Source organism: Bufo gargarizans, chromosome 2, assembly GCF_014858855.1.
Source record: "Bufo gargarizans isolate SCDJY-AF-19 chromosome 2, ASM1485885v1, whole genome shotgun sequence".
In the NCBI taxonomy this organism is placed as follows: Eukaryota; Metazoa; Chordata; class Amphibia; order Anura; family Bufonidae; genus Bufo; species Bufo gargarizans.
This window is the reverse complement of record NC_058081.1, coordinates 215181531-215198585: the sequence shown is the minus strand read 5'-3', so window position 1 is coordinate 215198585 and position 17055 is coordinate 215181531. Positions and strand designations below refer to the sequence as shown.

At 38.1% G+C, this 17055-nt stretch overlaps 1 protein-coding gene across 1 annotated transcript in view; it reads left to right on the top strand.

The window, feature by feature from the left end:
• Positions 1 to 17055, top strand: part of PLXNA4 (plexin A4) — a 756456-nt gene that overhangs the window by 524290 nt on the left and 215111 nt on the right. Inside the window, exons 7-8 of the mRNA XM_044279996.1 lie at positions 1449 to 1602; positions 15819 to 15918. Of these exons, the coding sequence (XP_044135931.1) occupies positions 1449 to 1602; positions 15819 to 15918 (254 nt within the window). The remainder of the gene's footprint in view (positions 1 to 1448; positions 1603 to 15818; positions 15919 to 17055) is intronic.

Genomic DNA, 17055 nt, shown 5'->3' with positions numbered 1-17055 from the left:
GGTCTGATTTGAGGTCTGATATGGGGTTCTGATATTGGTGTCTGATATAAGGATTTTATCTGGAGTCTGATCTGAGGTCTAATATGGGAGTCTGATATTGGGGTCAGATATGGGGTTCTGATATAGTAGTCTGATATGTGGACCTGATCAAGGTATGATAAATATTGGTGGTCTAATTTAGGAGTATGATGAAGATCGGGGTCTGATGTGAGGTCTGCTAAAAAATATTTTTTTCCTGATTTACCTCCTCTAAAACCAAGGTGTGTCTTATAACCCAGTGTATCTTATTAAGCAAACAGCAATATAACCAAGCAGCAATATTTTAGCATGCAGTCTTTTCTCGTGCTGTGTACACTTCTCAAGCTGTATAAGGAAGCACTTTTGGTACCTTTTTATGACAAGTAATTGGTTCCATAGACCTCTGTAATAGGTTATTTCATATTATATCTGTTTTACTTTTAACTTACTGCTTCATTAGAATGGGAAATAGTACATACATTACATAAAATCATAATAAAAAATGTAAAATGTCCCTTAAGATGCTTTTGAATTTTGGGTGATACAATATATGGACATACAAATATTCCGACATACATAGGCCTGTCCTAAATTTTCTAAACACTACACTACTTTACAAGTATCAAAATGAATGTAATGTCCTAAAAAGCATAATGTACATAAAAAAAAAAAGTGAATACAATGTTAAAAAGATTGTTTCTTTTTTTATTTCTTTTTTTACATTTTTCCCTAAAGCAAAAATTTATAGGCTATACATTTATATTGCTCAAATAAAAAGCATACAGAAATCTGTCTCCAAAAAGTAAAAAGAAAAAAGCAAAGTCACCTTAGTAGTCTAAAACAGAAGAAAGAAATGGATGTAAAACCAATACAGATACAAATTGAGAGAAGTACCTCAGTCTTAAAATTCCTATATGCTCCATGACCTTATAAAATTGTCCATTTAGCATTACTATTGCGTTTCTTTTTTTTTATTTCCCTTTGATATTGATTTTAAATGGTTTTCCTTTGTAGCTAGTACCTAGAAGGCTTCCTATGCAATAGGACTTATAACAAAAGTAGAACAGCAAAGATGATATAAAATATTAAGAACAAGGAAAAGATCAGTTTCAGTCAATAACAGTGAAAGCAAAAAAATATAAGATATACATTTATATTGCTAAAAAAAAAAGCATACAGAAATCTGTTTCCAAAAAGTAAATAAACAAAAACAAAGTCACCTTAATAGTCCAAACAGAAGGAAGAAATGAATGTACAACCAATACATATACAAATTGAGAGAAGTACCTCAGTCTTTAAATTCCTATATGCTCCATGACCTTATAAAATTGTGATCATTTTTTCTTTCTTCTTTCCACTCTTTTATTTTATTATGTGTTATTTGTATTGTGTTGATATTTTTATATCTTATGCTTATTTTATATCTATAGCTGGTGTTAGAAGCTTATAATGTACCAGAACTATCTGCTGGAGTCAACTGCACATTTGAGGATCTTTCAGAGATGGATGGAATTGTAGTTGGAAACCAAATCCGATGCATTTCCCCAGCTGAAAAGGAAGTTCCACGCATCATCACAGAAAATGGTAAGATTTTCCTTTCTTACAGAAAATTTTATTTTATGAACATTGTTCAATTTCCTAAAATTCCTTTAATCTATTGAAGTCTGGAGTAGTGTTTGCATAACTGTTGGCACAAATGAGTCTGATTGAGCCACAGACTTAACATTTTTCCAAATGGAGGAAGTTTTAGCCAAGTCAAATGTATTGTTTCTGAATATATGATTTTTTTTTAAAGATGATCTTTATAGTGTGTTTATATTAACTCGATTGACCTCTGTATAATATGAAATGTTTTATATTGATGTGCCAGTGATGATCCCTGATTTATGAATGTGTCCATTTGGCATTACTATTGCATTTCTTTATTTATTTCCCTTTGATATTGATTTTAAATGGTTTTCCTTTGTAGCTAGTACCTAGAAGGCTTCCTATGCAATAGGACTTATAACAAAAGTAGAACAGCAAAGATGATATAAAATATTAAGAACAAGGAAAAGGTCAGTTTCAGTCAATAACAGTAAAAGAAGCAAATATGTTGGTTTCACGCTGTGAGAGAAAACAGAGAACAGAAAATGGCTTGAAAGGTTCTTAGGCCTTGAAGGTGCATTCACGCTAAATCGAGGTTAGAATCCAAGTTTACAAAGTAAATCCTTTAAAATCCTCTCCCTGCGCTCCATCTTTGAATAACACTTGGCGGAAATAAAAATGATATAGATTACTGTGAATTTTTAGTAGGATGTATACAGGGCCGTCTTTAATATTGATTGGACCCTGGGCAAAAATGTACTTGGGCCCCCTGGATCCCGCCTTCCCACACCTTAGCAGGCAATCACGCCCTCCACCACAACACACACACAAAAAATCCACACACCTGGTAGAGTACAGTGAATGACTGTAAATACTTCCAGTTCTGAAGACTCCAGCGGCTCAGGATCAGTGCTCTGGGCAGCTGGGCTCAGGCTGGAAGTGGGCACCGCTCTGCAGGAAGGAGACCGGGGCTCGGCTCACCTTAGTGTTACAGTGCACCCCAGCACCCCACAGTATGCAGTATAGCACCCTATAGTAAACAGCACCACACAGTATGCAGCATAGCACCCCACACTATACAGTACCCCACAGTATATAGTAGAGCAGTATAGCAGCCCACAGTATACAACACCTCACTGTATACAGCCCCCCCACACACACTATACAGGCCCCCCCACACTATACAGGCCCTCCCACTATACAGGCCCCCACAGTATACAGGCCACCACACAGTATACAGCCCTCCATAATATACAGCCCCCCACAGTATACAGCCCACCACACAGTATACAGTCCCACACAATATACAGCCCCCCACAGTATACAGTCCCCCACAATATACAGCCCCACACAGTATACAGCCCACCACACAGTATACAGTCCCACACAATATACAGCCCCCCACAGTATACAGGCCCCCACACAGTATACAGTCCACCACACAGTATACAGTTCACCACACTATACAGTAGTTTACAGTATATTAACATAACAGCTCCTGTCACCTTTTTCTGATGTAATCTTCACACAAAAAAGCTCCACAGTTAACTTCTGCAACACTCCACAGGACCTGTGATGACCTCATAGCCATGTGACCAGTAATTGCTAGGTTACTGGTCACATGCTGATGATGTCATTAAGGTCCTAGATCACAACGTTAAAGTACACAGACAGCTTGACACCCGGGGCAGTAGCTAGCAGGGCTCAAGAGACAGCTGCCTTGGGCCCCCCAGGAGCAACTGGGCCTGGGGCAGCTGCCCCTTTTGCCCCTTGGTAAAGACGAGCCTGGATGTATACACATTAAATGCACTCAGTGGACATACAATTAAACCCTCAATAGGTTTGCACTACATAAAGATATAGGGGGAATTTATCATTGTAGGTGTGTTTGAGGCAGTTTTTTTTAGACTGGAGTTGCTTTGCACACCTGCACCAAATTTATAAAGATGGGACTTGGTTTTATTAAACTTGGTATAAGTGTGATGTGGTTTCACCACTGTCAGTGAAAGAACACCTGGGGGTTGCACCATAAGTGAGACATAAAAGTATTCTAATCTGTAATCCAAGCCAACTTTTCATTCCACATTTGAAAGTGAAGCTCATCAAAAGTAGCAAAATTTCACCAAAAGTCGCAAGAAAAATTGCACAAAATGTTGGTGCAACATCGCTTACAATATTTTTACACCACAAAACTGGCACACCATATTTGATAAATGTCCTCCATAGCATTTTTCATGTTAGAAAAGGTATTAATTTGACGTAATGCACATGTGGATTGATAGCACTTCTTCTACTTCTACTACATTTGTTGTTTTATGATACTGTATGTGTCACCTGCCCATATATCATGCATGGATCACACATGAATCCTTGTTTGGCTCACACCCTGCGGGTCTCAAATTAATTATTACTTGTGATCAGAATTGCCATTTGTTTTTTCAGACTTGTCAGATTATATGCATTGATGGCAAATTCATTAACACTTTTAAATAACATGAAAATTCCTTAAAGCAGTATCCCACTTTAAAAAAAAAACACTTAGGACACATTGTGTATATTCAACTTTCTGCTCTAGGAATTTTAATATAGGTAGAGTAGGAGGACATTTCTGTTACTGAAGCCCTTTACTTCTTCCCTGCTGATATCAACTGCAGGGTAGATAGATAGATAGATCTAAGTTGAGTAACATAATCATAATCTATGTTTGCTTGTCTATGATTACAGCAGCCTCTGCACTAACTACAACAGTGTTAAGGTGTGAATAAATGGGGGGACAGAATGGCAGAGAAGTAAAAAGTGAGCTAGAAGGCTTGTAGAATCATTGAGTACTAACTAGGCTGCAGTACCACCATTATTTTGACTGTCAATGTGTTAACACAACAAAAACACATTACAGTAATACAATAAACCATGTTCAAATGGTCATCCTGGTTAATCTGTTTTTGTAAAGTGGCAGAAGAGGAAGATTTCCTATTATGGTATGTTAGTCAGTGCCACACAAAACATCTAGGAAAGTATATAGAACAAAACTTGTGGATATTCAACCGACACCATGTGGACAAAAGCAAGCCAAGCGTATGAAACATATATCCCCTAATGCTAAACGTAACATTCCCTGATTATTTTCATTGTATGAATGAACTTAGTATTAAGGAAGCATGTTATTACAATAGCCACAATCAGGACTTTAAACCAGTTGTTTAGTAACAGTACAATACAGCACGATCTACCAGTATCACTCATGAAGTGGTACTTCAAGATCATTATTTCAAAAACTTCAGCATTTAGGTTAAATTTACTGTCTCAATATTTTATGTTTGCAAAATATTAGGAGCTATTTGTGATGAGTGGCCAGTACTATTGTGCATGTGAGAACCTCATTAGACATTCATCACTGATTGGTAGGCTCACAGTGTTTTAGTAATGTTCTCTGTGTAATATGCAGGGAATGTACAGTATTATACTGCTGCAGATATCATACCATAAACATGTCATCCTGCAGCTGATAAACTCCTCTCAAATGTTGCATTGATTCCTATTGGTTCATACTGTAGATTATATTACTGCCATATATTTCAGCATTATAATCTGAAGTTTTTCCTATAGGATTAAACTTTTCTTTTTGTGCTTTATTCATTTTGACATCTGTTAAGAATTTGTACTTAGTGCTATAGACCTAATATAGGGTGTTCATCCTTTGAAATCTTGACTAAAGAATGGAATGTTATTTTGGGCCTTTCTCCAACTATCTATCTACAGTACTCTGTATATGTATTCTGACAAGTGGAGTAAGGCTGGGGCTAAACTAATACTTGAGCTGCATGTTGGAATTCATTTTTAATCTGTTTCTTCATTCCTTTCTGAAGAATACCACACCTGGTATTGCTGTTTGCCTTCTTTTAGGAACAGCAGTGATCTGTGACTACATCTACTAAAATACTAGACCATATACCAACATACACACAGAATCCAAATTCAAGATCTTTGGGCCAAATAAGTAACAACATTAAAATAATTAGTGTAAATAAATAAATAACTTTATTAGTTCATAACAGTATTATCAAAGATACCGTCACAGTTAAATAATAAAAAAAAACAATTAAAAAGAATATCTCATGAGAAGTGGTGGTCTTAGGGCAGGAGAACATTGAACAGCATGATGCACAGACCCATATAATGAAATAAAGGATAAAAAAAGGAGGCAATCCTAATTTCAAGCAAAGTAAAAAATATACACATGATATGAATTATATACAAAAATATCCATGTGGAATATGTAGTATCACAGATACCAACCCTTTAAAAATATACTGAGCTTCTGCACTGGACCCTCATCACACCAACGCACGTTTCACGTTCAGCTTCTTCCAGGCATAGGGAGGTGTTGACATACAGGCTGGCCTTATATATTGTATCGACAAGGCAGAGAGACAAATGCAAACAATAAAAAATTACTATAGGGATAGATAATTCAATAGTAGCTGGTATAATTAAAATACCAAAACGGAAGATTCAGTTTCACTGGACATCTGAATATGCACGTACTTGACTGATAATGAAAGGGGGGCTACTTACTATCTGGTGCAGATGTCCCTGAATGAATCTTTGCATCCAAAAGATATGTAGAGTGGATGTCAAAAGCACTGTTTGCATCATCATTGAACACTGGAACCCAGTCCAGAGCAGCACCCAAAACATAGTACAAAAAAATGTATAGGGCATCTTAATACTACATAACTACTTAAACCATTGACACATGGGAGATATGGTTTCCCCTCTTGTTTTAGACTTTTCTGCTCAACCTCCAGTTTGTAAGTTTGTCTTCAATCTCCACCTGCACATTTGTATCACATAATATTTGTAGTCAATCATCTAAGCCATTAAATGAGAACCTCTTAGCCGGGTTGTCAAAATAACAAGTGGCAGATGGGCAGCAGAATAATACTTTGACAGGTAAATTTACACAGTAAACTTCTTCTAGATAGATTAGTTGTCAAGGTCAATTTGAAATGATTGATTAATGAATCATTTGGAAGAGAAAGAAAATAATTGAGGTAGGGGGTCAGATGGGTCAAAAGCTTGCATTTAATCATGTGCCGCTTTATGGAATTATTGTCATTAATTAATTGTAAAGGTTCTCTAAAGCCAAGGCTATGTTCATGGAATTCTTAAAGATTCCAATTAATGCTTGAACAACAATATATGTGAAATCTGCATATAGAAACATTCACACTTCAGAACTTTTTTCATAAGGTAGTAGTATAAATGATGCTCTATAATGTTCTGTGTCTCATATGAAGCAATACTGTAGACTAATAGTATTTTCTGCTGTAGCATTGAGATGTGGCAGGCAATATTTATAGGGATTTAGAAAAACTTATACCAAAGAGATCCATTTCAAAAGGTATCAAACACAATAGCTAACATTTCTAATGTCCACCTGCAGAATATAGAAAAGGTTTGAGACAAATCTGCTAAAATGCAATGAATAAACAATTATGACCAGAAGGACAATGCAGACATTAGACCAGACTATAGTAGGGGCTGTCAAATAAAAATTTAGCTTGGTACGTTTTTTGCCGTAAGTTTTTTTTTCCAGGAACTCTGATGATTTATCCTTAAGAATAGTTAGACTCTACTATGGTCCATGCTTTTGAATGCCCATGTTTTGTAAGTTCCTTACAGCATGAGAGCATGGTTGTCATCCGGTCTGCTGACTTGTCAACTTTTTGGCTTTTTGGTGTTAAAATGATAGGTAAATGTTGAGGGGTTTTGTGGAAATCACCTTTTTTTTTTTGTAGGGTTTCCTTTTAATTGCTTTCGCTGAAACAGGAAATGCATTTTAGGCACAGTAGCTATTTCATTTCAAGTCATACTGTGTGCCTGGTCTGAATAACTATTCATCATATGGAGGTCTCACACTTGGCTGCCCTTAGTGTTTTGTTAAGATGTCTTTCTAAAGAATCCTGCAAAGCCTCCCGGGAAGAGATACCAAGTGCAGGGTCAGTGTCTGATAATGACAGAAAGTTGGCAAGTACAGATTTTCAGTTCCCTGTGGTAAGAGTTGCTGTTGCTCGCAAAGCAAAGGATACGGAATAATATGTGTGCTGAATAAATTGAAGACAAAGCTGAGGCGCGTACCATATCTATAATAGATGTATTCTTTATAGTCATTAAACTTGCTAACTTAACTCTAAAGTGCCATTATTTTTGTCCCGGAGTATGAGAGCAGACTTGGCAACACCATTTAAAAAATGCATATAACTCTAGTGTCTATCTATAACTCTAGTATCACTGTGCAGGTCCCTAGTCGTGAACAGTACATCCATTACCATTATCTTCGTGACATGCACAGTCTCAGAGTGATGTGTCTGTAGATATTTAAGGTGGACCTAGACGGCTCGATGGAGCAGACAATTATCGGGAAGGGACTATTCCTGACTGATAACTGTCTGCTTGTCAGTGGAGGTGAAGAGCTGCATTTAGGTGCAGCAATCACCTCCAGCGTATGAGGACGAGTGATGGCTACTGCTATAGCTCATCTTCAAATAATTAATTGTTCCTACAAACAATGATTGAGGTGTCCACATGGAAGGTTAACCTTCTAACAGCCACGTTAAAGTTAGAAAAACCCTCCCAAAAGTGGCACTTTTTTATTGTAGATTTTTAATATGTGTCTGAAGTAAATATTGTTGCCGCACAACTCTGGGGACACACTTGCATTTTTAACCCCTTAGGGACATAACACATTTTGCCTTTAAGACCAGAAACATTTTCTAACTGTGTTCCAGAAGTCATAACTTTTTAATTTTTTCTTCTTTTAAATTTTGCTGGATGAATTATAGTTTTTTTTAGGAACCATTTCAGGTAGATATAGTGTATTAAATAACTTTTATTATTTTATTTTTAGGGGGAAAATAAAAAAAAACGCAATTTTAATATTATTTTGTGGAATTTATTTATGGTGTTCACTGTGTAGTATAAGTCAAATGAAAGCTTTATTCTGTGGGTCAGTACAATGATGATAATGTCAAGTTTATTAATGATTTATATACTGTATAATATTTATATATTTTCTTCCACAGGCTGTCAGCTCCCCACCTGTGCCCTGTGCTCCTCCAAAGTGAAGGGAGAGGGCTGCTTAAGATGCTCATATATTGGGATTGGTAGCAGCTAGAGATATAGGCCTGGTCTTGTTTAAAAGCTAGCACTCCAAGCATTCAACCAGAATTGCAGCTTCTTCACTACATTACAATATATAGCTGTTAGAAATCGGGATGGCAGTGAATGCGGCAGAAATTAAAAGGAGTTGTCATTGCTTTCATTTCTGACCCAGCTGTATCTCCCATTGTAGTGGAATGTCATCTTTTGAACAAGGCCCATATATCTCAAGCTGCTACCAACCCTGAGATATGAACAGCTAAACAACTCCCCCTTACCCTGCTACTCTGCTGAATTGTTAAGTGCTTTTCTCAAAGCCCGGGCACAGCTCAGGCAAAACTGTTAGGTGGTTAATTTTCCTGATGGGACACATTTATTAAGAATGGTGTTTTAGACATCAGTCATAATAACCCCTATACCTGGCGGTGGATCCGCCAGAGTTATGAAGAGGCGCTGGTTTCTACACAACTTCGGTGGATCCTCTGCTACTTCCACGTCTTACATTTAGACCATTTTCTACGCCTCCAGTGGGCATAGGAAATTGTAAATGAGACAGGCCTGCCAGCCCATCCCCTTTCCCATCCACACCATACCCCTTTCTTAGACCTGGCGCGAGTGGGAGAAGTCTCAGTTTGCAAGGCAAAGGACCTGTGCGCCACAATCTGTGCTAGAAATACACCAAATTTAGGTGTATTTCTGTTTGATAAATGGCCCCCTTTGAATCATATATTTGCATTTATGGTTCCCTTTACAATCAGTAGATAATACAAAGTATAAAAAAGAGAAAATACCTAAAAGGAACATCATCTCTCTTTGCTTTACTAAGTAATTTCAATCTTTCAGAACAATCTATACAGCTTCAAAATTTAATTTGTGTTATTTTTTTTTATAAAAAGAAAGTTAAACAGTTCCATATGAAAGAATGTGATGCAGTGTTTATCCCAATTCTACTTTGTAAGTTTATTTCCGCAAATAATGACAGTAAAAATTTTATTTGCCCATCTGCATCCCATATGCGAGTCTGTTCGAAGTTTTCATCATCTTGATCAACACGCAAATAAATTGAACGCTGAATGAACTAGAACTTTGCATGAACATCCAAGTACTGTATGTTCCTTAAAGGCGTTATCCGACATTATATAGTACATGGTGATCTCTGTAACAAAGCTAGAATCATTTGTACCTCACATGGATATCCTCATTCATGCTTTGCTAGATGTATTTAAAGTAGGCATCCCAGGGGGTATATCCTGTCTGCTGCAGCTGGTGGCAGTTGAAGGATGGAACTGAGCATGTGGCACCACCTCATAGAGGTGGACAGAGAAATTAAAAAAATAATGAACGAACAGATAGATTTAATTGATTAATTCATTGGCTATACAAAATTTTTAAATGCATGCAATTACAAAAGCATTCAGATTCAGGTGCTAGTTTGAAAACTATTGCATATGTTGTGTGGAACATTAAGGCTGCCACGGATTTCCATTTCCCAATATCCCATCTTTAGTTATAGTTTATCCCATTTATTTTTTTCTTATTGCACAGCCTATCAAAAAGAGCATACTCTTGGCATTTTTACCCTAAACACGTGACATTGAATTGTATACAGTACAGACCAAAAGTTTGGACACACCTCCTCATTCAAAGAGTTTTCTTTATTTTCATGACTATGAAAATTGTAGATTCACACAGAAGGCATCAAAACTATGAATTAACACATGTGGAATTATATACATAGCAAAAAAGTGTGAAACAACTGAAAATATGTCATATTCTAGGTTCTTCAAAGTAGCCACCTTTTGCCTTGATTACTTCTTTGCACACTCTTGGCATTCTCTTGATGAGCTTCAAGAGATAGTCACCTGAAATAGTCTTCTAACAGTCTTGAAGGAGTTCCCAGAGATGCTTAGCACTTGTTGGGCCTTTTGCCTTCACTCTGCGGTCCAGCTCACCCCAAACCATCTCGATTGGGTTCAGGTCCGGTGACTGGAGGCCAGGTCATCTGGCGCAGCACCCCATCACTCTCCTTCATGGTCAAATAGCCCTTACACAGCCCGGAGGTGTGTTTGGGGTCATTGTCCTGTTGAAAAATAAATGATGGTCCAACTAAACGCAAACCGGATGGAATAGCATGCCGCTGCAAGATACTGTGGTAGCCATGCTGGTTCAGTATGCCTTCAATTTTGAATAAATCCCCAACAGTGTCACCAGAAAAGCACCCCCACACCATCACACCTCCTCCTCCATGCTTCACGGTGTGAACCAGGCACGTAGAGTCCATCCGTTCACCTTTTCTGCGTCGCACAAAGACACAGTGGTTGGAACCAAAGATCTCAAATTTGGACTCATTAGACCAAAGCACAGGTCTAATGTCCATTCCTTGTGTTCTTTAGCCCAAACAAGTCTCTTCTGCTTGTTGCCTGTCCTTAGCAGTGGTTTCCTAGCAGATATTCTTCCATGAAGGCCTGATTCACACAGTCTCCTCTTAACAGTTGTTCTAGAGATGTGTCTGCTGCTAGAACTATGTGTGGCATTGACCTGGTCTCTAATCTGAGCTGCTGTTAACCTGCGATTTCTGAGGCTGGTGACTCGGATGAACTTATCCTCCGCAGCAGAGGTAACTCTTGGTATTCCTATGCTGGGGCGGTCCGCATGTGAGCCAGTTTCTTTGTAGCACTTGATGGTTTTTGTGACTGCACTTGGGGACACTTTCAAAGTTTTCTCAATTTTTCGGACTGACTGACCTTAATTTCTTAAAGTAATGATGGCCACTTGTTTTTCTTTACTTAGCTGCTTTTTTCTTGCCAAATTTTAACAGTCTATTCAGTAGGACTATCAGCTGTGTATCCACCTGACTTCTCAGCAACACAACTGATGGTCCTAACCCCATTTATAAGGTAAGAAATCCCACTTATTAAACCTGACAGGGCACACCTGTGAAGTGAAAACCATTTCAGGTGACTGCCTCTTGAAGCTCATCAAGAGGATGCAAAGAGTGTGCAAAGCAGTAATCAAAGCAAAAGGTGGCTACTTTGAAGAACCTAGAATATGACATATTTTCAGTTGTTTCACACTTTTTTGTTATGTATACAATTCCACATGTGTTAATTAATAGTTTTGATGCCTTCAGTGTGAATCTACAATTTTCATAGTCATGAAAATAAAGAAAACTCTTTGAATGAGAAGGTGTGTCCAAACGTTTGGTCTGTACTGTACATTATGTCACAATGAAAAAAGGAAACTCACTTGGTTTACTAATTTTGAGGGACTCCCTTGTATTATGTAATTACATAGTTGACCATGCTTTTCACTATAGCTAATAATTATGCTAACCTATACCATTCAGTCTGTATGCCAACAATACATTATTTTGGTGTAAGCCATAAGTCATGAGCATTTCCTGATGTACTGTATACACCAAATATATGCAAAACTAAATGTTAACATCATGGTAAGCATTTGGTTTTAGATGGTGGTAAACGTTATGTGGAGACTCTCTTCCCCCTCATAGTGTATAGTCTCGCTTAGCTACTAATTAGCTACAGATTAAAACAGAGTGCATGGCACATACTTGCTTGGTGCGACTGACCAACCATCTAATGTGTATAGGGGTGTCCCTTCTTTCCCCCTATGACAGATGTACACTATTAGGAAGGAAGGATTAGACTATTGGTTCTCAATATGCCCAATCCTTGGCCAAGTCAAGCTGCCTGATTATGGGGGGGAAGGGGTGTCAATTGGCTGTTGACTGAACAAGCATTTGAGTGATAGATTAACACAAACAGCACTTTCTAATTCAAGGAAGTTGTTCAAACTGGACAACTTCTGTTCTGAAAAATACATTTTTATGACATACTAGCAGAAGAACCTGGCTTCGCATGGGTATATTTCATCTGTTTTATTAAATGTTTGTGTGTGTCATTAAAAGGTGTCAGCAGTATCCACTATAACACTATAACATTGAATTCTACAGTACCACGCCCCTTTAACAGTGACCTCCACAGAAGCCTGCCCCCTTATCAGTTACATCCACATCCACGGTGACCTCCACAGCGGCCTCCCCTTTATTAGTGACCACCACAGTACCATGTCTCCTTAACAGTGATTTCGCAATAACCCACCCGCTTAACAATGACCTCCACAGAGCCCCGTGTCCTTAAAATGTTACCTCTACAACACCCCACCCCTTAACAGTGACCTCTACAGCACCCTAGCCCCTTTAAAACTAACCTCTACAGAGCCTGCCCCTTTAACAGTGACCTCTACAACATCCCACCCCCTTAACAGTGACCTCCACAGCAGCTCACCCCTTTAACAGTGACCTACACAGCAGCGCACCTCCTTAACAGTAACCTCCACAGTAGCCTACCCCTTTAACAGTGATCTCCACAGCATCACACCCCCTTAACAGTGACCAATACAGCAGCTCGCCCCTTTATTAGGACCTTCACAGTACCCCATCTCCTTAAGTGATTTCCACAACACCCCATCCCCTTAACACTGACCTCCATAGAGGACCGTCCCCTTAACTGTGATCTCCACAGCAGCCTGCCCCTAGGATGGCCAGAGGTCCTGTTTTAGGTCGGACAGTCCGGGCAGGGCCTGGACGGACATAGGGATGTCCTTTTGAAAAGCTCACTCCCAGACAGCAGCACGGTGCTGTCTGAGCGTGAGCTGCAGGGAGAAAGTCACCCTCCCTCCCACCCCTGCAGCTGACAGAAGTTGTTTTTTACCTTCATTTTTTCAATCCCCGTCGGTTGTGGAGGAGGGCGGAGATGTGGCTTATTGGGACATGGGGGCGGGGATTTTAAGTCCTTCTTTTGAGGGTGGCCTGAATGGCCACCCTACCTTCCCCCCTTAACTGTGATCTGCACAGCACTCCGCTCCCTTAACAGTGTCATCCACAGCGCCCTGCCGCTTTAAAGCTAACCTACAGCAGCTGGGTTGTTATGGAAACCTGGTTTAAAACTGTGTGTATGTGGAGACTAAGGGCCGGTGAACTTCTATTAGCTGATAAGGGTCATGTGAGCAGGCTTCTATTGCCTAATGCATATTTTGGGAATATTTCAGAAACGGTTTATGCTAGAGAGCTGAGACCTGGTCTAAAAACTTCCCGGACACCTGATGTACCTGTGTGCCAAATTTCGTGATTGTAAATGCAACGGTGCGGATTTCTTTAGCGGGCATACACACGCACTTACACTTTATATATTAGATGAATAGCCAGAACAGAGTGCCACCATTAAAGACAGGGCTCCGTTCTAAAGGACTTTGCAAGAATATGTTTTACACAGCCAACTGAAGCTTGTCTTGGTAATCAGCTAAGGAAATGTGGTTGTCCAGTTATGATAACAGCTAGAAAGTTGGAAATAAATTAGATGAAACATTGAATTACTAGGTCACTGTTAATTTAAAGCCTCCTAAGACATAGAGTACAGTTAAAAAAAATATTTTCCATTTTAAAATTCGGATGGAGTTTGGCAGCATGTGATGTGCTTTCTAGTAAAATCTAGCAAAGAGCTGCTGCGTGTATAAATAGTTTGAGACTCTTCCCCAAAGCAATAATTATTCTAAAAATATGAAGGATTCAGCTGAAGTGAATTTGCATTGGATTTAATGATTCTGCTGAATGTGTAAAATATTGAATCTCCTCATTCATAGCAGGGGGCTAGAGGTGCATGGATACAGTACCCCACTGAAAGGGGGGTTTGAAATAACAATGCAGAGAATATATTTGCATGTAGAAAACTGCAGTGAAGGATTCTATTATAGAAGCTGAATTTTATTAGCAAAAATAATTTGAAGGTTGCTTATTTTTTCTAGGAGACACTAGAGCTGGCAATAATTGTCATGTAAAAGGTTGGGTTTCAAAATAGGGGTCACAAGGCTATATTTATAACATTATGTGATATAGGAATGGTCTGTATGCTGTATTGGTCAATGTTCATATTTTGGATAAAAAGTACAGTATAAAGTGAAACTGCTCCAAAAAAGAGACCCTGTTTGAGAAGACCAACCCCATTATCCAGACCAGATTTGCTGTCATAGAATTGCGGTTCCAACATATATTATGAACACTAGCCATCTCCTTTAAGAAGACCACGTTTTAATTACATTTGTGATGGTCGATTCAAAGACGTTTCAGTGCACTATGTGAATGCAATTTTTACTGATTTTGGGCTAAAAAAATATTTTTTTCAGTTGGCCTTTTTTCACAGTTTTTTTTCATACAGGGTTAAGTTTCAGCCTCTCTGCAGAGTATCTTGCTTTCAGTTTCCCACTAAATCATCAGGTTGCTACTCTAATGGCTCCATGTATAGCTCTTATCTCTGAACTCCTGACAGTTTCTAAACACTCTAAATTCTTATCAAACAGATAGAACTATGGTTTATATGAGTATTTATGATCTGTCAGGAGTTCAGAGATAAGGGTTACATCCAGCCATCAGAGCAGCAACCTAAAGATTGAAACTTAACCCTGTAGCACAGAAACTGTTGACCAATTGAAAAAGTCTAATTGAATCACTTTTCTAGTACAGGCACATAAATAAAGGTGGTTTTCTATAAATCAGGAAATTTCTTGAAATTCCCACAAATAGATATATTATTCACTTTATATACTTACTTCTCAAGGGGTCCCCATCGGCTTATTTTTTTTTCTGCTTCCCTAATGTTTACATGCCATGGCAACATTATAACTTTATATCCTGTGTTGTGGTAATTTTTGTTATTGTGGCCACCAACAGTAGTTAGCAATGTGTCATGTGATGCGACTCAATTATAGACTATATATCATGTCTCCGTAAAGTAAACACTAGGACGGCATGAACCAGAGGAGGTTGATGGAATCTGGTGCCAAAGCAAGATTTCAGTAGCTACCTTTTTTTGTAGTGAATGTTCCTTTTGTCATTTTTAGTTACTTTGTTTTTAAACAATGTAATGTTGGATGAAATGTTTTCAACTGCATGCTGTCTTCCCTGACTATTAAATATTGCAGTACACAGTTTTTCCACTAGGGTATACTAACTGCTAATTCATCGGTTTCCTTCCTAGGTGATCATCACATTGTCCAGCTCCAACTTAAATCCAAAGAAACTGGGATGACATTTGCCAGTACAAATTTTGTCTTCTATAACTGCAGTGTTCATAACTCGTAAGTAGCATGTTTAATAAATATGTAAATGTGCAAATTACATGTTTACAGTTTAAGTTTTAGTCTTTTCATTATGACATTGAAAACACATTTAATTCTATATGTAGTCATAGGCCAGAGAGACAAAGAATAATTTAATCTGCTTTTTTTTTTTTACATTTTTCGTGCCTTTTTAGTGTACTGTTTGGTTTCCATGACGATCAGAAACATTGAATTGTTGTGTCTGACTGCCTAGTCATATGCCATTAGCAATGTTCTACTCCCTACTGCTCCATTCATGTTCTCAGCAGTTTTTTTTCTATCATGAGCCAAAGCATTGTGTGCCATATTGGTTGTTTCCTGCAGTTTTCATGTGTGATATGTGTGATCTTATGTGATATTGACAGGTATAGGTTATACATGGATCCTTAACCATGAATTATTACCAATGAATTTAAAACACATATATTTAATGCTGACATTGTTATCTCACTTGAATAGTTATATGTAGTGTAAGTATCCTGTAACCCTATTAAAGGGACACATCCACCAGAAAAGAATATTTTTTAAACTAAATATTTATTGAAAGTTTTTTTTTTATTATTATTGGCCATTTTCATTTTGACAACACTATGCCATTTATTTTAATGAGATAAAACATGTTGTCTTTCTGTAGCAGGTCAACATAAACAATAAGAACTTTGATATAGAGAATCAATTTTCAGTTTACTACTGCTGTGAGTGGAAGATGTTACTCAAAGTTTAATTCTCGTGATAATAGTAGGTGTAACATTGGGATAACAGTATGACAGCCATATTGTTCCTTTGATAGGCCTAGGTAAAGATGCCCATAGAAGAGTACTGCATTGATAAGTGTAAAGGCCCCTTTTAAATGGCCCTATAGAGCAGACAATTGTCGGGAAGGAAGCATTCTTTCCTGACAATTGCTTGCTCGTCAGTGGAGGAGAAAACTGCATTTACATGCAGTGATCTCCTTCACAGTATGGGGAGGAGCAATTGAAGCTTATGCGAACACTGTGTCCTCTTCAATGTGTATCGGCATACTGTCCAACTTGTAGCAGTGGTACCATGTAATTACACCTTCCTCTTCATTTAAAGAGAAGAAGTTGCAATTGCAATTCACCACTGCTACAGTCT